This window comes from Rhododendron vialii, chromosome 7a (genome assembly GCF_030253575.1).
Source record: "Rhododendron vialii isolate Sample 1 chromosome 7a, ASM3025357v1".
In the NCBI taxonomy this organism is placed as follows: Eukaryota; Viridiplantae; Streptophyta; class Magnoliopsida; order Ericales; family Ericaceae; genus Rhododendron; species Rhododendron vialii.
The window spans coordinates 20,931,295-20,955,664 of NC_080563.1; the positions used below are offsets into that span (position 1 = coordinate 20,931,295).

General features: G+C 36.7%; 1 protein-coding gene, 1 long non-coding RNA gene and 1 other non-coding gene across 5 annotated transcripts in view; 1 reads left to right on the top strand and 2 right to left on the bottom strand.

Moving 5' to 3' along the window:
• Positions 1-5,510: 5,510 nt before the first annotated feature.
• Positions 5,511-24,370, bottom strand: part of LOC131332443 (receptor-like kinase LIP2) — a 32,332-nt gene continuing 13,472 nt past the window's right edge. The window contains exons 1-9 of one of the 3 annotated variants that reach the window (XM_058366665.1): positions 21,880-21,949; positions 21,718-21,787; positions 20,165-20,234; positions 19,537-19,599; positions 18,782-18,853; positions 18,576-18,677; positions 10,592-10,666; positions 8,512-8,631; positions 5,511-5,800 (exon numbers count right to left, since the gene is read on the bottom strand). In XM_058366665.1, coding sequence (XP_058222648.1) covers positions 5,771-5,800; positions 8,512-8,631; positions 10,592-10,666; positions 18,576-18,677; positions 18,782-18,853; positions 19,537-19,599; positions 20,165-20,234; positions 21,718-21,725 — 540 coding nt within the window. In that variant the 5' untranslated portion in view covers positions 21,726-21,787; positions 21,880-21,949 and the 3' untranslated portion in view covers positions 5,511-5,770. Of the gene's footprint in view, positions 5,801-8,258; positions 8,632-10,591; positions 10,667-18,575; positions 18,678-18,781; positions 18,854-19,536; positions 19,600-20,164; positions 20,235-21,717; positions 21,788-21,879; positions 21,986-23,831; positions 23,923-24,370 lie in introns of those variants that run through there. The other 2 variants (XM_058366663.1, XM_058366662.1) reach the window with 2 other exon arrangements.
• LOC131332445 (uncharacterized) lies at positions 10,673-18,647 on the top strand. The gene is made up of 2 exons (XR_009201666.1): positions 10,673-10,973; positions 18,223-18,647. It is a non-coding gene; the product is annotated as an uncharacterized LOC131332445 (long non-coding RNA).
• Positions 16,920-17,027, bottom strand: LOC131334920 (small nucleolar RNA snoR100). Its single transcript, XR_009202324.1, has one exon. It is a non-coding gene; the product is annotated as a small nucleolar RNA snoR100 (small nucleolar RNA).

The following is a 24,370-nucleotide window of genomic DNA, read 5'->3' on the forward strand; positions in this document are numbered from 1 at the left end:
AAATATTATTAAGTTATAGTTATATTTTCACCAAATATTTGGTAGTATATTACACAAATGATTAGAAAATGTCAAAAAGTAGGGGGAATAGGACAAAAAGTGGTGTCAATTTATAAATTTTTAATAATTAAAAAAATTTCTGCAGAAAGGTTCATTTTCCCGCCGAAAAAAAAAATTTTCCTGCCAAACCGGCTACCTGGAGAACTGGTCAAAGAGAGAAAGGGAAAAAAACGTTGAAGTGTAGCCTTTAGTTGTGGTAAGTATACAATATTTGTGTGGTAAGTATCAGTATAAAATATGGTAAGAAGAGTCCCTTTTCATGGTAAGTATAATTACGTTTTTTAACTGAAAAAATGCAAAACCACTTCACTTTTTGGGGGTGGTTTTGATCCAAGGGCTTAGATTCACCTAAAATTTGATCTAAAGGTCCATATTAAATGGGGGCATCATGCCCCAATACCACATTGGGGCATCATAGAAAAATTGGAGAAGAGAGGAAAGGGAAAGTGATTTTTCCTGACCTGATATTTTGGCATCCGGCTGTGATGCCCCACAGTGGTTTTGGGGCATCATGCCCCAATTGTCAAGAGTCGTTGGATCTTCTAATTTAATAACAACCATTGATTGAGTCATCTTCTCTCCTGTTAACCTCTTCTACTGGTTGAAAAAAAAAAAAACTAAAACTCACGTTTCATATTCCAGAGTCCAGACCTAATGTCCAGAGAGAGAAAGGAGGAACGATCGCCCGAGCCAACACCGGCGGCGCCGACCATCACCACCACCGCCGGAAGCGCCTCAACTCCAGCGCCGGCAACCACCGACGCAACACTTTTCGAAGATCGCCTCCCTCGGGCGCAACTGTTCACCGACGCCAAACCCACCCACCGGCCACCACCAAGGGGTCTCTCTCTCTCTCTCTCTCTCTCTCTCTCTCTCTCTCTCTCTCTCTCTCTCTCTCTCTCTCTTTCTTTATCTATATATATATATATATGCTCTCCTCCTCAACTTCAATTTTCACACACAAACTTGTTCTGACCAAAAAAAATTAGGGTTCCATGTTGAGGTGAAATTGGGGATTTCGTTTTTTGTCTTAATTAATTTTCTGGTCCGAAGTTTAGTTGATTAGGTAATGGATTCTCATTCTATTAAGCCAAAAAAAATTAGTTGATTCTGCTCCGTGCCGTGTAGTGTGTCTTGATTTGCTATATAGCAATGCTGGAGATGCTTATTTTGTTAACTTCCAATATGCAAAAATGAGTTGAAACCACTTCGTTTAGTTGTTTAGGTTTTGTAGCAAACATCGGCATTGTGAGACTGACCAGTCTTTTTTTGTTTGCTAGATTAAATAATGATGCATGTTCTAAATTTCCAAACATAGCCTAAACAAATGCCCTTGGTAGTTCTAAATTTTCAATTATGCATGTTCATGTTTTCCTGGCAGAATTTTTTTTCAATATGAAGTCATTCAAGATGTTTACTTCCACATAGAAGTGGTTTGAAATGAAATAATGAATTGAACTGATATAACATCTGTTAGATGACCAAATTGCTTTGCTCGGTGTCTCAAGTTCACTTCTTTGCTGTGAAAGAAAGGAAAAACTAATGAATACTCTTTTCTGTTTTGCACTGCAAATCTAATGTTGTTTCTGGTGCAATTTTGGCAGGTCATCCACATAGACCCCACCAACGAAGAAGAGTCGCAATTTTAGGAAGAAAATAATGGTCACATAACCGCCATGGCAACGAATACTTTTGCAGTTAGTTGATGAGGACAGAAGTATCATTTTGATGATGCTGGTTTTGATACGCCATGGCAAGATCTTATTCGAATGGTTCAACTAAAATATTCAAACACTAGAAGGAAAAACTAATGGCGCTATTTTGTTGTATGGTTCATGGAGGATAAACAATGATAGATGTGTGTATTATTTCGGATGTAAATTGCACCCACTTTTTTGTTAATCTGACTCATGCAGATTGCAACCATTGTGAACCTTTTGCTTATCTGGATCATGTAAACTATATCCACTATTACTAATAGATGTTTGGTGGCTCTTTTTATTTTGTCAATGTTGATAAATGTGATACCTTGGTGGCTCTTCTTTGATTTGATAAATGTTATGCCTTCGTAGGTTTTGATGGTGTGTCAGCTGATTGTGAAATCCGGAAGACTCAACAGAAATATCTCGACACTGGAAGAAAAAACTAATGACATTGTGGCTAATTTTGTTGTATTGTTGATGGATGTAAATTGCACCCACCTTGTTGGTAATCTGGGTCATGTAGATTGCATCAATTGTGACTTGATCCTTTTTGCTAGCCTTGGTGGCTCTTTTTGTTAATAGATTTCATGCTTCACTGGCTCTTTTTGTTTGATCAATATTGGTACTTACCATGTCAATGAACATACTTACAGCAAATGTTGTATGTATTTACTTGAAATTGGACATACTTTACACAGACTTGGAAAGAAATTCTTGGCAACTAAAGCTACTTACCATATCAATGAACATACTTACCATGGATGTATTGACTTCAAACTGGACATACTTAATGGATAAGGTTGATAAGCTTGAAGGATATAGTTGAAGAGACTATGGTAGTTCTGAATGGATAAGGTTAAAGAGTTTAAGGTAGGTAGAGAGAAATTTAGTACCATTAATGCCAATATGTATGGTAGGCAAGCAAAACTCCATGTAATGCCAATATGTGTGGTAGGTAAGCAAAACTCCATGCTTATTGCACCTAAGAAGTTGCCAAAATGTCTAAGTATGTAGTCAGTAGATCCTTTTAGAATGGTAAGTAGTAGCAAAAATCGTGGCATGATCGCATCAAGAGATAATAGCCGAAATTTTATTATTTCAAAATAGAGATACTACTCTTCGAAATATTGATATAATTAACTAGAGGTATATACTATCCAAAACCACAATATATTTTTCCAATTTATTTTGGTAAGTAATTGTTACTAATTGGTAAGTTTGATCATACTTTGTGGTAAGCGTGACCTTATAATATGGTAAGTATGGTAAGTAAGACTTCAAACTTGTTGCACCTAAGAAGTTGGCAAAAAAATCTGAATATGTAGTAAGGGTATCATTTTCAAAAGGTAAGTACTAGCATAAACCGTGGGATGTTTACATCATGAAGTAACAACCGAATGTCATGGTGGTAACAATGATCAGGTATTGTGGTATGTATAGCCTTATTCTATGATAAATATGACATTAATGACGGATAGGTACCCATTTATATAACGTAACTAATGTATCATAACAAGGGTCGTTAAAAAGATGACTATCACAATAAATTTAATGTCACTTAGTTCTACTTAATTTGTATTACCTCGTAATTAAAGTATAATACCTTGATGGTTAATAAAACTAAATAATTTTTTGAATGAACATTGGGAATCAATAGTTAGTCGTTACTCTTACATTAGCCAATTGTAGCATTCACTCATTGATCGCAACCAACAGTACTGTTAACTAATACATTTACTATTGACATGACCACTATTAACTTACATTAACCAATTCATTTTAGCCAATTGTATTAATGCTTTACAATCATTATAGTGTTAATACAATTGGCCAAGAACTCTGGCTACTATAGTCAATCATCACTCATTGAATATGACATGATAGTGATCATGTCATCTAGTAATGACATGATCACTATCAACCTACAGTAACCAATTTATTTAAGCCAATTGTATTAATGCTCAATCATCACTATATTATTAATACAATTAAGCAATGACTTTGGCTACGATAGTCAATCATCACTTATTGAACATGATCAATCAATTAAGCTCTTAGTCAAATGATTATGACTACTATAGTTGATTATAGAGATTAATCGTCACTCTACCACTAATTGAATAGTCTAATGTCAATTATAGCTACTAATCTTTATATCACGTTAATCGATTGCGCAAACTATTTTAAATAAATTATTTAAATATAATTAGGAGATTATTACAATTATATGGTTTATATTTATTGTTTTTTAAAATTTGTTATAAGAAACATATATATGCAAAGTAAAAATTAATGGAATATATTAACAACATTAATTGTAAGTTATTCAAAACAATAAATGAATAATATTTTCTCAATAATATTTGTAAAATACTTTTTAATTAAAATAATTAAATGAAATATATTAACAACATGAAAAGTTTGTTTACAAATTAAATATTATTAAATTAAATTTATATTTTCACCCAATATTTGATAGTTTGATAGTCTATTACACAAATGATTAAGAAAATGATAAAAAGTAGGGTGAATATGACAAAAAGTGGTGTGAACTTATAAATTTTCAATAATTAAAAAAATTCTTGTAAAAAGGTACATTTTTCCGCCAAAAAAATTATTTTCCTGCCAAACCGACTACCTAGAGAACAAGTTAGAGAGAGAAAGGGAAAAACCGTTGAAGTGTAGTCTTTTGTTGTGGTAAGTATATAATATTTTATGGTAAGTGTCAGCATAAACTATGGTAAGTAGAGCCAGTGTTCATCGTAAGTATAATGACATATTTTTCTAAAAAAAAAGGGCAAAACCACCATACTTTTTTGGGGGTGGTTTTGATCCAACGGCTCAGATTCACCTAAAATCTAATCTAAAAGCCCATATTAAATGGGGGCATCATGCCCCAATACCACATTGGGGCATCATAGAAAAATTGAGGAATAAGAGAAGAGGAATGAACACGTCCGGCTATGATGCCCCAGAGCGATTTTGGGGCATCATGCCCCCAAATGTTTTTGGCCGTTGAATTGCTCATTTAGTTTCCAGCCATTGATTTCAGAAAAACTCTTACCGGCTGTAACAGTTAATCTCTCTCTCTCTCTCTCTCTCTCTCTCTCTCTCTCTATTTTCAACCCATGTTTACCTCTATCAGCTCTCACGTTGTCTTCTCTTTCTCTCTCTACTCCATTCCGACTCTAAATCCGGTAGCAACTCCAACAACGGCAACTCCCTCAATTTCGACAACACCGTGGGTTCAATTCATAGTCTATGCAAGAACTCGAAGGATTTTAGTGCAAAAAGGTTAAGGATCTCAATAGTAATCAAACTTGGAAATGGAGTTATAAAATGGGGTTTTGCAATTTCTTGGAAGTTGCAGAAACAAAATAAGTTTAATAAATTTGATATTCAGTTCAAGATCTTTAATTCCAAACTAATAAGTGAAAAGTTTGGACATTTGGGAAATAAGTTGTCGACATGTTCATCGAGCAAAGCTTATATTGGCATTCAAAATTTAGAATGTTGTAAATTTGTAATTTGGGATTTTTCTCACATTAGAAATTTTGAACTTTTGGAATTTTTTTGTTTAATGAATGATGTTTACGGTAAGCGAACGATTTGAGTTAGTGCAACTTGATTTGCAGACTAGGGTGTATGTTTAACTTTGCATTCTCTGTTGTCTGGTATTCTACGATGAGCTTGAAGCTTCGACCAGCCATGGATGGACCTCCCATCCATTTTATACGAGGAACATACTTACCACGAATAATGGGCATACTTAACAAAAACTGGACATTCCTACCACAGTTGTGAAAAAACAAATCGCAACTGAAGATACTTACCATGTCGAGGAACATACTCACCGCGAATTAAGGACATATTAAACTTAAATTGGACATTCTTACCACAGTCGTGAGTCTCCCCACTAAAATTGGGGGATTCCTACTAATATGCGGATGAGTCTCTCCAGTAAATCATCGCTACCGTCATCAAAAATGTCACTACATTCTTATCTTTCAAACAAACACTATCATCCATCTCTGAATCTGGTCAAATACGATCACAATTACTGATAAGTATTTTCATATATCATGGTATAAAAAGCCATAAAAAGATGGTAAGCATGTCCATAACAGAAAGTAAATACACATTCTTACAAGAGTAAAAACTAAATGAGTTTTTATGGTATGTATTATCCTAACTAGTGGTATGTAGTTCCCTACAAGATGGTAATCATGGCAAAAAGAAACTGTACAACAAATTTTTTTACTCAAATCCAATCATTTTGTTAAAGAGCAGATAATCGCAATTAAAATTAGTTTCTTGTTGTGGAGAACGTACTTGTTTAACTTCTTCAACTTATTGTCTTGGAAAGTTAGGAAGCTTCTTCATTAGTCATATCTTGAGAGAAGGAAGGAGATGCATGAGATAGTGAAAAAATTGGTAAAGTATATATTTTTTTGGATAAAATTGAAGATTTTAAGCTAGGTATGGAGAAATCTAATAAAATTAATACTACAATTTGAGGTAGGTAAGCTTGAAAATTTGTCAAATAAGTGGTTCAATTATAGTCATTGTTTCGTTTCAACAGGGTAAGTATTGACAAACAACATGGTAAGTATTACCAAAAACCATGGTAAACTTGAGTCCTATAGTAATACATTGGGTAAGAATAACCCCAATTTTTAGTATTTGTAGCCTTATTGCGTGGTAAGTAAGACACTAATTACGGGTGGGTAAGTATTTTATGAATCTTCATTAATGCACTACTATAAGTAAGACACTAATTACGGGTAGGTAAGTATTTTATGAATCTTTATTAATGCACTACTATAATGAGGTACGGAGTAGTTAATAAGACACCTACCATAATAAATTGCTTTATGGTTAATTGAATAAAAGTGTATTACCTTCTTAATAAATGAAAAACATAATTGATTGAATGAGTTATTTCAACTAAACAAACTAAGCAATTCACTTTAATTAATTTTGTCGATTCTCATTGGTCACTTCTACCAACATCATTGTTAACTACCACATCTGCTAATTATGTCATATTGACCGAATCAAATGGTTCAATCACTTGATTAAATTCTTTTAGTCCTTTGTATCTATGATCAATGATCATTGTCAATCACATATATTATTAAGTATTAGTATATCTATATTCATCCTTATTAATTGATCAATATCTAGTTACCTGACTCATAACTACCAATCGTATCGATGCTCAATAGTTGGTGGTTACTCTTACATTAGCCATGATCAGTATCTAGTGCCTTAGACATGGATAAACACTAGTCATCACTATATTATTAGTACAATTAGCCAATGACTTTGGCTACTATAGTCAACCATCACTTATTGAATATGATCAATCAATTAAACTCTCCGTCAAATGATTCTGACTACTATAGCCAATTATAGAGATTAATCATCACTCTACCACTAATTGAATAGTCTAATGTCAATTATAGCTACTAATCATTACAATATCACGTTAATCGATTGCATAATTTATTTAAATATAATTAGGAGATTATTACAATTATTATTACAATTATATGGTTTATATTTATTATTTTTTATATATTTGTTATAAGAAACATATACACACAAAGTAAAAATTTAATGGAATTTCTTAACAACATTAATTGTAAGTTATTCAAAATAGTAAATGAATAATTGTTTTCACAATAATATTTGTAAAATATTTTTTAATTAAAAATAATTTAATGAAATATATTAACAACATGAATCTAAAATCAAGGCAATTTTTTGGCTTAAATATTTAGTTTCCAAAATTTGTTATAAAAATTTGTTTATACATTAAATATTATTAAATTATATTTATATTTCCACCCAATATTTGATAGTCTATTACACAAATGATTAGAAAAATGACAAAAAATAGGATGAATATGGAAAAAAGTGGTGTGAACTTATAAATTTTCAATAATTAAAAAATTTATTGCAAAAAGGTACATTTTTCCGCCAAAAAAAATTTATTTTCCTGCCAAACCGGCTACCTAGAGAACAAGTTAGAGAGAGAAAGGGCAAAAATGTTGAAGTGTAGTCTTTTGTTATGGTAAGTATATAATATTTTGTGGTAAGTGTCAGCATAAACTATGGTAAGTAGAGCTAGTATTCATGGTAAGTATAATGACGTTTTTTTTGAAAAAAAGGGGCAAAACTATCATACTTTTTAGGGGTGGTTTTGATCCAACGGCTCATATTCACTTAAAACCTAATCTAAAGGCCCATATTAAATGGGGGCATCATGCCCCAATACCACATTGGGGCATCATAGAAAAGTTGTCTTGATATACTCCATATTGAAAGTACCCCTTTTTTTAAACTTGCTTTGGTTTAACCTCACTGTAAATTACTATATTTATTGTCAGAGGGTATAAAAGGTGTAATCCTATCTCATCCAGACCTAAACAAACATGGCATTAATAATCATATCGTCCAATCCCGTGCAAAACAAATATGAAAGAGTCATTTAACATCACTATTAATCCCATCTCATTATGAATCTCATCCATATCCCATCTTATTACGAATCTCACCCCATCTATCACAGTTATCAAACGAGGCCTCAGAGTTTTCTAAGACGCAGTCAATCACTTGTGCATGATTGATTGCTCGCAGCATTAACTGTCAAGGGCACATAACTTAAGGAATAGAACTTGTAGGGACAAGTCCACTCTATATATGCTAAATTCAATAAATACTGCCAGTAACAATTACTCACTTGGATTGGATCCACCAACTGCGACTCTTTCTCCGATGAATCACCATCAGTAGTAATAGTAAGGTCATTTGACATTTCTGCTATCAAGCACTCACAAGAGGCCAGAAGGACCTGAACAGCCTGAATATAAAGAACACAGAAATAAGGGTTTGCAACATAAGCAAAAATAACGAAAACTTGTTCGGGATGATAAGCTAATGGGCGGATAGAAAATAAACAACACTCATAAAACACCCATTTAACAAAGGCCAAACTTTGAAGAGTCAGAATCATCACAGGAATAGTCGACAATTATCCTACACGGTCAAAGGTCAAAATTACAAAAGTGAACCGTTTATTACAATAGTAACATGTTTTACAAACTGGAGAGCCAACTCGGCAATAAAAGTTAAAAGGAAAATACAAAGTCCAAAAGGATAGCATCGCGGACCCCAAGGAAGACCTTCCCGACAGCAATTGGGGCTTTTTTGAGGAACATCAGTGGAGTTCTGTTACCGGCCAGATGCAGCCGAACGATGCTTCCAAGGCCTCCCCATAACCCGAGCTGGAATTGGCGATGGGTAGGGGCGGTGAGTATCCACCTCTAGTCATGTCAAGTCCCTGTCACCCGAAGAGGAAAAGGTGAAATAACACCCAACCTCTACTGGCTAGAGGAGACCAAGACAATCCCTACCCTACAGGGTCAGGGGAGATCCAGTGGCTGCCCACCTGACTCTGCTTGATGACCTTGGCGAATTGCATGACTCTGCTGGATGACCTTAAGGCATTCCCAAACCCCCAAGCCAGAGGTGGGTACTCCATGGCTGATAGACAACAACATTATGTAAAGTGGAAATACCCCTCCTGGATGCTCAACTGACAAATGCAAGATAGATGAAGCCAGTGGCTCGAGCAGAAGTGGAGAGGCCCCTCAGAATGAATAAATATGGAAACAACGATACCCAAACACCTCTATTTATAGGAGGAGTGGGTCCATAATACATGCACCCAGAGGAGGACTGAAGTAGTCAAAAGTAAAAATTGACAAGACAAATCACAAATCAAAATGACGGGTCACTGACAGATCACGTGGATGTACTATACCGACCGGCAAATCACAAATCAAAATGACGGGTCACTGACAGATCACGTGGATGTACTATACCGACCGGCAATAGCAGCATCCGGGAATCGGGAGTATAATGGATTTCTGATGCGAATAGGGAGTCTCAGCAGTCAGTGCACAGCTTGGAAAAGAGTTGGAAGGTTATGCGCACCGATTATTTCATTGTACGGAAAAAGAGGATACACAGAAACCTTTCACTATCCTAGTGCATTCCACAAAACTTGGGAGTTCGGTTACTGACTTGATCGCATGAGGGCATTCCTGGTCAACAGCACTGGCCAGAATGTCGCTAACGATTTTCTCTCTTGCAGTTCGAAAGTCAATGGTCAAAGCTTTCATCTTCTAAGCGGAATTGAAGGAAAAGCCTTGTACAAAACAAAGTCCTAAACCCAGCCTCCATAGCTAAGGTGCAACATTAACTAATGGGAAATTTATAGAAATGGTCCTCCTAGTTTCATTCAAGTCTCATTTTCGTCCTCCAAGTGCCAATTGCAACTCTTTTGACCTTCAAATTTGGTTTCGTACCAAATCGGTCCGATTGATAACTTCTATCAGACAAATTTGACGAAAAAAATTAAATTGATCGCAGTTTGTACATTGCAGTTCATATCAAGTTGGTCCAATTGATAACGTCTGCCCTCAATCTCAATTGGACCAACTTGGTACGAAAACCAAACTTGGAGGTCAAAAGAGTTGCAATTGATACTTGGAGGACGAAAATAAAACTTGGATGAAACTAAGAGGACCATTTCTATGAATTTCCCTTAACTAATACAACCATAAAGAGTAAATTGATCCATGTTAAGGGTGCAGTGAAATAGAGGAAGACCAAGGTGAATGTGGGTTGAGGCTATAAGAAATAACAACTGCCTTATACTTAATTGAGGATAGGCCCTTGATAAAATCGAGTACATATTATGCATTGCTTAGGAATTAAACCATCTGGGAATGTAGGGTTTCATTGAAATAACCAACCTCATCTGGTTTCTTTACAACAAGCAATGCATTTGTAAGGCCCCGAAGAACGTCAAAATTAATGGTTTTAGATACCTGCAGGTAATGAAGAAAATAGTCATGGACAACTAATACAAACAAACAACTAAAAACTTGCGGACATCAGTTGTAAACCTTCAGCTAGAGCTAAAGAAAAAGAGAGTGAAAATAAACAAAACAAGTACTAACAGAAGTATACTTGCAAACCTATTACTCAACGACTAAAATTGTTCATAAATATATTATCAGCTTCTAATATTTTGGATACATGGTACAATGAATTCAGGCAGCAACCCCATCACAGTAGAAATATTTACAGTTATTCTGCATGCATACCACAAATCACTCGTTATGCAGAACTAGTGTCATGATTCGTGCTACGCACAAAATCACGTGCTCAGTACAATTGTTCGCATTTGGGTTCTAATAATTTGTCTGGAATGCATTGTATAGACATTAAAGATGGCTTAAGCAAATGCTGCAGTGCAGAGCGAGGAGATGTTATACTGTCAAAATTTACTAAAGATATGAAGTTATATTTGCCAATTTTGTGTTGGCAGTTGAATGAATGCCAAAGCTAAGCTGACAATTAAAGAGCTACTACATACCAGCTCATAATCCTTACGCAGTCCATACTAATTTGACCGAATTCAAAAAATATAAATGCAACTGATCAGTCCAAATATCAATACTAAGAGTGATACATTCGCAATCATTTGGACCAAAACCAAGGTGTCCAATTCTACATTAATGTTAGGATTCAGCAATAATGTGTGGTAGGTTAATATGCTGCGTTCACGAACAAATCATCACCATTGGCAACGAAAAATCTAGCAGCAAAATGAACAGTCCATCCTTTTCCTTTTGAAACAAGACTCATGTTGTTCACACGATGATCTTCGCCCAGGCGGCTTCTGAAAATGACAAATACAAGAATTAAGCATCAATACCAATCTTATCAAATCGGTGTATCTGAGCAGTAGAATGCACCTTAGTTATGCATGATTCAAACAAAGCATGAAAATAGATTGGAAAACAAAAACAAAAAGCAAAGAAACAAAAAATGACCTACCATAGGCTCCAAAAAGCACGGTAATACCAACAATCTTCCAAGGAATATACTGTATACAAAAGCACTTATAGCAGTATTTCCAACTTCCCTAATCAAAGAATATGAGAAACCAAAATTCAAAGGAGCATTCGATCCAACCTATTTTTGTGGCCTAAAAGCAAGCCATCCCTTGACTTCCCCACGAATTTCTAGAATAAACCATCAGTTTTCAATGCCTACTTTCTCTTGTATTAAAAAAGACTCACTATTTATAAATTTGTGCGTACTTTCCCCTCCCATGACTTTCTATTGTATGACCATAAGAGGGAGAAAAGATTCAGCATTCAACAAAGAAACAACTTTGATGTGGCCGTTGGGTGGCACTAAAACTACTGGAATAGTTATGTGAAACAACCACCTTAGTCATGGCAGCAACAATCAACTCTCACACCCATTGGCCCATTACCATTTTAAAAAAACAAAAGAAGCACAGAGTGAGCGCATATCTAAGTCATGGGAGGTGAAACAACAATGAACAACTCCAAGTAGTATTTCTGCTTGAGGGAACATGAAATCAGTAAGATAGCAATCCAAAAACAAAATACCACTATATCATAAAATACTACTAATCATCATCGTCAATATTTGCAAAATGTAAATGGATCAATGCCCATACATGTTTTCCCTCTCTCAAGGGTCCCCTATTAAACCCATTTGCATTCAAAAGTGAAATAAAATAAAGCCTAATTAATATATCACAGGTTCCTATTTTTAAAAAAGTCAACACTCCGAAACTGAGGTAAGTGACAAAGGTCCAAGATGATAGACCAAATGGACGATGGGATGTAGCAAAATTTCTTCATGAGAATAGATGTCCCCGGACCTATGAAGCACCATCACTCCAAAAGGGCACCATGTCCGCGTATTGGACACGAGGACACGGCGAGGACACGCGGGGACACAGCCAATAAAAAAATAATAATAATTGATAGAGGACGCGCAGGGGACACGGTTGGGGGTCAAAATATAATATTTTTAATTTTGGGGGGTTAATATAAAATTATTCAAAATATTTGGGTTAAACTGTAATTATGTCTTTGAAAGAAAATTACACAATCTGTGAATTTATTCATATGCAATGGTTCATAAAAAAATTATATTTTTTATATTTTTTATTGATTTATACACATGACGTGTCTCCCGCCGTGTCCATATCCTCTTTTGTTTAGAATTGCCGTATCCCGTGTCTCTATCCGTGTCCATGGCCATGCTACATAGCCCTGGACCAAGGATCTAGATCCCACCTATTCCAGTCCAGCAATCAAACATTTACATTGCTTAAATCGCCAAATATTGAAGAGCAAAGGTTTAGGGACTCAACTTCTCTCTACAAAGCTAATCTAGAGCCAAGAGAAAGGAGGATCGTCGTATTAGTCAAGCAAGAAACTACCAATATGTGTATATAATTACCAAAAAATAAAGCAAAAGCAAAAGCAGCAGCAGCACTACAACTGATGCCACCAACCTACTGGATTAGTCAAGAATGTCGCAGCAAAGTACTACCTGAAAATTACAGTCAGTTCACGTAAATTACCCACTACTTTCAACCATATCATGCGATTCCTAATGCCGACAGCCTCTTTTACTTCCAGCTTACTCAAGACCTTTTAGCAATCATGGCAAACCGATAATAGCCAAAATATGTTCTTTCAACGGGGATCTATGTTCGACAGCGGGTCCAACCTGATAGAAAACAATAATGAGGACATTTTCTAATTACTTATCAAAAAAAAAAAGGGACATTTTCTAATCAACTTACCCAGAGATCAACAACCTAGTGTCATTCTAGAATAGATAGTAAACTTCGCCAACCAACAAAAATGGAGTATAAGTGTATAACCTAGTTTCATTCTTTGCTTTTGATCAGTCATCTTATCAACAAGTTATGTAAATGGATTGTGGTCCACTTCTAAGCCAAACAAATTACACGTCTTTATCTTGATACAAGCTCAATTCGACTTTGTTTCCTTATATACTATGTCATACACCGAATCCAAAGCTTTCCACAAGTCTCCAAACCGAACAAATGATTTTTTCCTTTCCTTGTAACAAATGAAGTTTTCAAACAAACATTCTGCTCTTGCTCTAGACCTAAGGACATGGAGTATAACAACAATTATAGACGCACAAAAATATATCAACTAATAAACGTCTTAAAGCGAAAAGATGGGGAATTCTTGGGTGGCAAGCATATGGATTACTTCCTCTTTATCACTCAAGTTTTCACTATCATGCACACAACTATACAACCCACAATTACATCATCCAACAAAATGCATGAACATTATTAGGCCAAACACCATAGGTAGTTCAATTTCCGAACTAACCATTATGCCTTCGATCCTTCTAACAAACACAACTAATCACAACATGATCATAGATTGAATACATACATCATTGAAAACTGAAATAATAAACCAACATTAGAACTACATTACCATAGCACACAAACCACAGAAGCTGAAAACCAAAGCAGATTTACCTCTGCAAAATAGAAACTCCAAAACAGACCAAAGCACGCGATTTCTATCTTGGAGCACTAATGAACACAGAAATGAAGCAATAAGTAATGGGCCGTCTCCTCTGAAGGATGACAAAAGCCGCTACAATAGTTGATCTGGAAGGAGTGCATAAAGGTTTGTTGATAAAAAATTTCTTAGCCTTTGATTCATCATCAGGCCAAGACTCCGCCTTCATTTTACCCTTTATCTTTATAGTTCAACATAAACGACAATCATGAACAAGTTTGGGAAAACTACCGTGATGTTGGCTATCTAAAACCATATACAAGAAAATTAAAAGGAAACATGCATACAAGAAGTAAGAAACATGAAAGCTTATTCGGAACGACAAAATAAAAACCTCTCCGCAATCATAACAAAAACCCTAAAATACCACACTGAAATTGGAGTTGAATGCCTTGCTGTAAGAAGAAAAAACCCAGAAACAGTAAGCACAACTCATCATATTAGACCACTGCAATTTTAAAGGAATTTTCCACAACTATGCCATCTAATACAAATCACAAGATACATGATTTGAGCATACTTTGTTGTAGCTTTTTCATATGCTATACGTCCTGGTCAATAGGCTCCGCAACCCCACCCCATTCCAAAGCTGATAGTGAAATCAATCCAATGTAACCCTTCCCCAAACGAACCAGCCAGGTATAATCCTCCCTACATCAAGATTTACGTCCTATGGTATATAATGTATATCTATTGCCAAACTAAAGAGGGGATTATGCCCACATTTGATAGTGGCAATAACTCTCACAGGATAAGAAGTTTTGAAATGGTTTAGCATTTTGTTAAAATACTAACTCTGGAAACCGAATTAATCCCAAAATGGTGTCTAAGCCTTAATTTTTTGAGATGATAGACCAAATCGATGATGGAATGGAGCCAAATTTCTTCATGAGATTAGCTGTTTATGAATGTCTCCACGGTGGATTTTATTTTACCAAAGATGATGAGAACGTCAACCATTTATGTGTTGGAGAGACCGTTTCTTATTTTGTGCCAAAGCAATTTATAAAGAAACATGTGGAAATAGGCGAAATCAAAGGGCATTACTTAAATGCTACTGCAGGTACATGTGACAAAATGATCAAAAGAGTTGTATTTGCTAGAGAATTAGGAGTTCCTATCCTAATGCAGCTCTCAAACATTTACAGTGCTTAAACCTCCAAATATTGAACATCAAAGATTTAGGGACTCAACCTCTCTCTACAAAGTCAATACAAAGCCAAGGGAAAGGAGGATCGCCGTATTAGTCAAGCAAGAAGCCACCAATATGTGAGTACATTTACCAAATTACCCAAAAATAGATCAAAAGAAATAGTAGCACTACCACTGGTGCCACCAACCTACAGAATTAGTCAAGAACGTCGCAGCAAAGTAGTACCTGGAAATAAAAGTAGGTTCAAGTTAGTTGTCCAATTCTTTCAGCCATATCATGCGATTCCTAACGCCGAGAGCCTCTCTTGCTTCCAGCTTGCTCAAGACCTTTTAGCTATCTTGGCAACTCTAACTGATAATACGCAAAATTACATCCCTTCAACAGTGGCCAGTGGGCCAACCTGATAGAAAACAATAATGAAGACATTTACTAATTTAGTTACTTAGAGATCATGAAATTCAATACTTGGAAAAATCATGAATAACTGAAGAGAAGGATCTTTTTAGTCCTAGATTTTCTTTGACCATCACAACCAAAGTTGTGACGCAGTAAGATAGTCATTGTTGCGAACTAATCCATATAGGCACACCAGCATACTTATTGATGGAAATAGATACCTTATTCACACATAGGGAGAGAAAGAGATACTTGCAACATAATCAATTCAAACATCTATGGGCAATGTAGTTGCTGCTACTGTAGAGAGTTCCGAAGTATTCTCTAGACGATTAAGAAATTGAGCAATACATTCCTGCAATATTTCCACTTCAAGACCAATAATTCAAGAATTCACACTCCAAACATAGCCTAGGGAAAATAAGAACTCAAGGGCATAAGGAAAATATGACACGAGAAACTATAAAAAGGTAAGTAACAAATCACTTCATTCTACTTGAATCTCTCTCAATTTTTAAGTTAAGCTAATCACTTCCCCAATTGATTGACGAATCACTTCATTCTATATGAATTCCTCTCAGTTTTAAGTTAAGCTAATCACTTCCCCAATTGATTGGGACAGGCTCGGTTTGGTTTTGTTTGGTTTAACCTATAAAAAAACATCACGGGCACACACCGATCCATGCAACTTTACTTGTAAAATAGACTTGCTTGTTGCAAAATAGGAATAAGAACTCCAAGAAACTTGTTCGTTCACATACAAAAGAAGGAACTGTCTTTCCATTCATCAATAAATTCTTCCCGGTGAAACAGAAAAAATGAAGGCCTTGTTCGTTTCACATTTTAGTTTTGTTTTAGTTTTGTTTTCTAATCATTATCCTATTTTCTTCCAATCATTACCCTATTCCTCCAATTATTACTTTCATTTCTCTCTCTACTCATTATCCCTTCTCCAATCATTACCCTATTTCTCTCTCCACCCACTACAACAACAACAGAACTCATGTAGTCCCCAATCATTGGGGGTACGGGCTGGGAAGGATTGGAGACAGGCCTAACCTTTGGCAATATGCACAAAGTGGCTGCTCTCAGAATACCATTGAAACAGTGGCTTCCTATACCTATTTTGCTGCAGAACCATGCTCCCAAATCAAAGCCAAATGGCATCAGAGAAGGCAGGCCTAGCGACCCAATTCAATTTATGTGCACATTACCATGCTTCCTTCACCTCAATTAGTTATTGTTCCAGGTTAGTACAGAGAACTGAATTTTGAACTCTTCTGCCTTAAAGAGGTCAGAGTTCTAATTTATTACCCTAGAAACATGGTATGGCATGAATGAAATGACTAAAGTACTAAAGTACCCCAATCGATAACCGAATAGGAAACAAGGGAAAAAGGACTCACAGGATTTGGTGAGTTTGAAGGAATTGGCGGCTTTGTCGAACAAATCGGCGGCGTCTTCGTAAACCGAAGAGGCCCCAACCGCTGAGCTACTCCGGGAAATTTCAACATGTAATCAAACCAAACCAAACTAAAACTTACGTTCCAACATACAATCAAACCAAACAAAACTAAAACTTACGTTCCAACATATAATCAAACCAATTCAAACTGTACATTCTAATCAATTGCCGTCGACCATCATTTTTCGGCAGTCAGCTTCTCAAGAACCTCAACATCACATTAGAAAAAATGTGACCCCTAAGGTGTTCTATCTTCATATTAGGGTAAGGAATCCATTGCTGACATGGGTGTTGGTGGTAGGCCCGGCCAATCGGTCTGAGCCAAATGCTGGTGGTAGGCCCGGCCGATCGATCTGAGCCAAATGCTGGATGAAGTCTTCGAGGCCGCTGTCGTCGTTGGGTTGGGTAGGATCGGTGGGCGGAGAAAGCGGGTTTTCCAGTGGGGAGATCATGGGTGGTGGGCCAACAATCAGCAATTAATATTAGATTCCAATAGATTTGTCATCGATAGTATTGACAGTAGATGAAGCGCTAAAAAGAAAAAAAGAAAAAAGGTGATGTTTAAGCCAGGCAAAGAGAAAATAAGTAATGAAGATCGGGAGGGACGGAAAAAGAGTAGTACCTTTGATGTAAATTGTTGCACATCGAAAGTCCGAAAACCCGTTAAAGTAATTCAAAAATAACCTAAATAGTGTCTCTGGCCCACCACTTTTGAGTGTGAAATCACCAAAACGCCCAAAACCTAGAAGAAGTAAATTCAGCCAGCCAGTTTCCGAGATCAGAGGCATTTTCGTTCGGAGCTGGCAAAAGTGTAAGCCTTAGAGGAGGGCAAGAGGGTAATTCCACATACCAACTCACCTAGGCAATTGCAAACTAGGGAGAGGCATAATGGACCCTTTAAACACACACACAATACCATTCCTTGAATCTATGTTCCTTTATAGCCCCTTGTGGAAAAAGTTACACAGCTTAGTGAGACCAGAAACAGAACGAAGAAAGCAGCAAATCATCCATAATTAAACCAGTAGAAAGGTCTACGGCACGTCAACATCATGGCATTGTCTAAGTTATGTATCAACTTTTATAACATGAGATACCATGTAGGATGTATTAGGGGTGAAGTTTCTCCCAGAGAAAAGAATAAAGAAAAGGAAAAACTTGTTCTTTTTGCAAAATTTCCTACGCAAATAAAGCTAGACCTATTTTAACTTCTTCATTGCTAAATTGGTATGAAATACATAGAATGTGGACAGCCTCTTAGCAAACGGATAAATAAGACTTTACAGTTTACCCTATAACTCGGGCATACCAACCATTGCAGACCTCCTATACGCAGCAGCACTCCCTTCATAATCTCTGAGTTGATATTTGATTTCTCCCAGCAAGCGGAAAGCATCAGGATCATTTGGTTTCTTCTGTAAAACAAGATTGATTCAGGGAATCAGTTATCACCATACGAAACTTCTGAAAGCTTGACCTTTTTAATCTTACATCATATGCAAGGTGAATCAATGCAAACCATTATCAAATCCTCCAGCAAAGAGGCAGCCCGAGTAAACTCACCTAGTTCTGCTAACGTTACTGCCGCACCCTGCAAGCACACTTGAATAAATCCTAATCATTGCAAAGGTATATACATTGGGGACACATTATAATAGCAGTGACAAGTTAGAGGACTAAGGAATAAATAATGCTTTACAAGTAGATAAAGTGTAGAGCTCTTTGACTGCTACTGACAATTGCATCTCAATTGTCATGCCAGAATAAACCAAAACTAAGTGAAATATGAAACAAGACAAGGAATGATAAATTCACTAGATGGTGCTTTTATGTTCTCAAGCTTCGTATAAATGGGGAAGAGTTAGTAGACATAGTACTATACTGTTTAACTGTACTTCCAAATTATACTCGAACACTTTATTGAGGTATAGTCTTAGACCTCAAACATGTTCAATGGTTTTATAACTAAGCTTGAATAAATCGAATTTTATTAATTCCAGCACTTCTGTCTGTCCTTTCGTACTTAACCTTTCTCTGACATTTCAGTTTCCAAGGAAAACCAAAACAACAATGAAATTCTGAGGTTGGCTTCTCCCATTGTACTTATAAAGAGTGATCGACTAATTTGGACAGCTTTTCTGAACACATGCAAACTTGAAAAACAACAACTCATAACAAAAAGATCCAATTAAGCATCAAAAGTGAGCATTAAGGTATGCAACAAATAATGACAGGAGAACAACATCAATCTTATCATAACGAATCACGACTCACTTCAAGAGAATTGGAATCTTGTGGAGAGGCACTAAGCATTGCCTTGTATTCTCCAAGCCTAGCCTGCCACAAATCCCCAAATCATGCTCAATCTTGTTAGAAAAGTTCGCCATGAAGCTCTCAGCACAACAGCAATGGTAAGTACTGAAGGACATTATACAAGCATTTCTCGAAGTGTGCACATTTCTCCTAATTAGGAATAACATAACATAAAGAAACTCTCTGCACAACAGCAATGGTAAAATTAAACTGGCATGAATATAACAGAACTAGAACAAAATATTTAAGCACTGAAGGATATTATACTAGCATTTCTTGAAGCGTGCACGTTTCCTAATTAGGAATAACATAACATAAAAGTGGTATCTGTAGAATCAATACGCCTTCAGGAAGTTTTCACAAAAGCAAGCCCAGGAGAGTTAAAGCACAGAAAATGCTGCAAGGTTTTCTTCCAAGGAATAATAACTAAGTAGACTAGGAGAAGAAAGCACAAACGTGAAAACAGGTCGAGCAAGGATGGGAGCTACATGCTGGTTAGTATCACAATGATAATGATGTAATATGTAGATTTTGCAGCAAGAACCCATATTTAAGTCAAAGACGGATTTATTTATACTTCTTAAGTTACCTGAAGATTCTGTTTCGCATCTTCTGAGAGTTTACTGTTGACAATCACGGCCTCCTCAGTGGGAATCTCACTATAGAACAGAAATCATTATCATATCAGATTCTTCCTTTCACAATTGCAAGAGATGCAATGTTCAAATCAGACAAGATAGACAGCAAATGAACCCCTAGCAATTCATGGTTTCACTGAGGTGCATTGATTAGCATATTAATTTACATATATGCATTCAGTTTAGAGTCAAACTCATGATAAACACGTTCAATGCAAATAAGGAAAAAAAAATACATTTATATTATATCAACCCAACCCCCCAACATGTTGTATCCCCCAACGTGTCGCAACCCCCCCCCCCCCCCCCCCCCCCCCCCAAGCATGTCGGGGTCATGTCCCATGTCTGTGTCGGTGCTACATACGATACGACATTACTCTCTCTCTCTCTCTCTCTCTCTCTCTCTCTCTCTCTCTCTCTCTCTCACACACACACACACACAATCTGTCCTCAAAAGCAACACACTGTACCACTCACCATTGTCAACGGCAGGAAATACGCTACAACATTGGTTGCGTCGGCAGCATGGTCTATCTTCCTCTCTTTAAAATTTGTATGCATTCTCACACAGATCCATGCATGAATTGAATCTGACTGGATTAACTGACCAACCAAACGTGTCAGCTCAGTCAAGTTAAAACTTGAAGATCGGTCAACAACGGTTGGGCGCTTTGAGAACCCGACATATTCAGTATGCATGGCGGGTTGAGGCTAAACCCGACCCAAACTGACCTGTAATCACCCCAACACCCAATAACATGAATGAGCTAACAACCTCCAACAATAACAGAAACAGTCCTTGATCAAGTTGGGCAGAAGGAGAAGGAAGGAAGAAAGAAAGAAAGAAAGAGAAAGAACAACCAGAGGGATCACGTTACATTTTTTAAACTCTGCGTCTACGTAGCACGAACACTTCACATGAGGTCGCATATTGTGGTCGGGCATTTTCGCACACCTTTACATATCTGACTCTAAAATCAGAAGTGTCCCATACTTTTCCCAACTTTTCCATTTGGACACTCTAGAACATGCTAGGACACACTATGGACACTCGTGGGGTCTTCTTTTCGTGTGGTAGATGATGGTTAATGCCTTATGGAATATAAAAGCCACATGTGAATGATATGACAACTTTTTACGTAACACTTGCGTAAATTATGTACCGATAAACATGGCAGATGACATATATGGTCTTTTGATTTTAAATAGAGGCTTGTTTTTTGTTATGTATTTATATAATAAAACAGACACAGTTTCCTAAGTGTGTCTGACGCATCCTAGGACACATACATGAGAAAGATAAGTCAAGCTTGGACACACACCCACGCCTAAGACACATACAGAATCCATGTATCACAGTTGAGGGGCAAATGTTTTGTTCTGTACTGTTTTGTGAAAATAAAAAAATGAAACTAATATTAAGCAATCATGTACAAATGGGAAAAGAAACAGCAAAAGAAGAATCAACTGCATTGGACGAAACGTTGAGTATCCAGTACCATACCTTCCCATGGGAACAAAATCTCCAGAGCAAAAACCAACCCGAAGACTGCAATTGCACCTCCTATTCCAATCTATCAAAAAAGTTTGAATTACTGCTCCTATATGAAAGGCATTCCCAACTTGCAGTCAAGGTATTGAAGTACATGTCAATGCAGGGAATTACCTTAGTTCCAAGTCCAACTGTACTACGGTCTGATTCAACCAGCGCATCATAGTCAATTGATTCATATTCTTTACTTTCATCAATCTTTTTCTGCTCAAGTGCAGACCTGAGCAGCATACAGCACAACTAAAACTCATGAAAAAATTGCATAAAGACTAAAGAGAAAAATAAGAAGAAAATATAGCAAGATTCAAAGATAGATAATCAAGTCCTTTGTGATGTTTATCCCTTCATCTCTTGAAGCTCCAGTGATGCCCAAGTAAAATTGCAGAAAAGCTGAAAAAATAACTGCAAATGGGCAGCATACATACTATAAAAGGAAACTTCTTTGGCTCTAAATGTACTTTTATTAATTGAAACCCGTTCTAAACCTACAACGGATATTGTTTGTGAACAAAGCTATAATTGGAATTTGAATGATCAACATTTGTCGGTTAACTACTGTTCCAAAACTTCCATAGCCTCAATTAGTTAATGGTATTACATCTGACAAACAAATTACAATTGCAAAAGGACAGCTGCATTAACAGACAAACTCTTTTGGAGAACACTAGTGCCTTGCCAGTCACTATCTCTGCCCAGCAGAAATGAATAGACACAACGCATCTAACCTAAACAACCATTCGTCGAAATTTTCAAACCAAATGGACTTATCGCCAGAGTATGAAGACTATCAAACCACAAATGACTAGTACGCAAAAAAAAATATGTTTTCGGAATGATATCTGCCTAACATTTTCACCTAGAAAAAAATGAGAAACTGCCTCTGAGGCTGTACATTAGTTGGTTAAGAAAAGTTGTTCTAGGAAATAAAATCACTCTCTCAAATGTTAGCTTCTTTATCACACAAGTTTGCCACAAGCAGCAAGATGCACGTGCTTTTGAAAATAGTATTCTCATCTCTGTGACCCTAGTTCAACCAAATTAACTAAACGCCGGAGACTATTAATCAAGTAAAAAACTTAATGAGACATTTACAAGATTACGAAAACGAAAGGATGTCTAGCGCCCAGTGAGAATCAAAATTAAATTTGTTCATATAAAACATAGAAATGGAAATCCTCACTTCATCTGCAATTAACTGATCAACAAAGTAAATCTACAGAATTGTAATGACGACTGGGAAGAAGAGAAGAGTGTAAGGTCATTTAGGTTATCAATTGGTCACATTATAATTAATATGTGCAGGCATACTGCATACCTGAAGGATACAGGTTTATGGGTGCCTACGCATATAGGTTTGTGTGCAGTGTTCTAAATGGCCGCCTACGCGGCACCTAGGCGCTCGGCGGCAGCTCGGCATCATGATTTCACCCTCGGCGGCTCGTTCGGTGGACAGAGAGATTTGGCGGAACTTGGCAGGGCTTGGCCAAACTTAGCGGAGCTTGGCAGCTAGGCGGCTAAGGGAGATTTGGCGGAGCTAGGCGGCTGTCTTGGCGGAGCTTATTGCCCTAAAAATATTAAAAAATATATTTTGAAAAAAAACTCGGCGGCGCCTAGGCGCTTGGCGGCGGGTCACCGCCCGACTAGTGCCGAGCGCGATTTAGAACACTGTTTGTGTGTGTGTGGCATTTACATATTACTGAGAGCACCTGCATTTCTGTGTGTGTGTGTGTGTGTGTGTGTGAGAGAGAGAGAGAGAGAGAGAGAGAGAGAGAGAGACTCAAACTATTATCTATGACATCCCAGTCGTCAGTACAAAAGAAAATACAAAGACCAACCCACAAATGCGCTTAAGACAACGTTGGAGTGTGGATGGAGTCCTAATCTATACAAAAGCCATTTCTTCCTTAGAAAACAATTTCATGAACCATAAGAAAACTGTTCCTAAGAACATGCAATATACAGAAAAATAGTCAAAACATTTCTTTCTTAGAAACCAATTTCATGAACCATAAGAAAACCATTCCTAAGAACATGCAGTATACGAAATAGTAGTCAAAACATAACACCTTTTAACAGCCTTCAGCCGCTCTTCAAACTCAAGATCCATGGCAATATTGCTTGATTTTCCATCACTTTGAAAGCTTAACCCAGGTGCCCCTAGAAGGAAAAACCACCTTCATAATAAGTCCAAGAAACCAGAACAGGACCTAAATAGAAAATCCTAAAGTTATTGGAAATAAATAATGATGGAAAAATGGCCCTAGAAACCACAGGGATCACCTTGGTTACACTATTCATTGGATTAAAACTGTCGGAAACCTAACCTCAGATGCCAAACATTGGGAAAATCAGGCACAAACAAGTTGGAGCAGTATAGATCAGTACCTCTCACCACACGTCCCATTGAAATCAACCCATAATACAAAGAAACTTTCAACTCCATAAACTTTTGAACCAATCTCTTGGGTCGCCAACATGGGTGCATAATGTCTATCCTGTAGATCCCTAATGTCTTCATATTTGTTCTCCAACCCTAGAATACATTCCAAACAAATAATCCACAACACTGCATAAACTCCACATCTCCAAAAACTCAAGCTTTGGG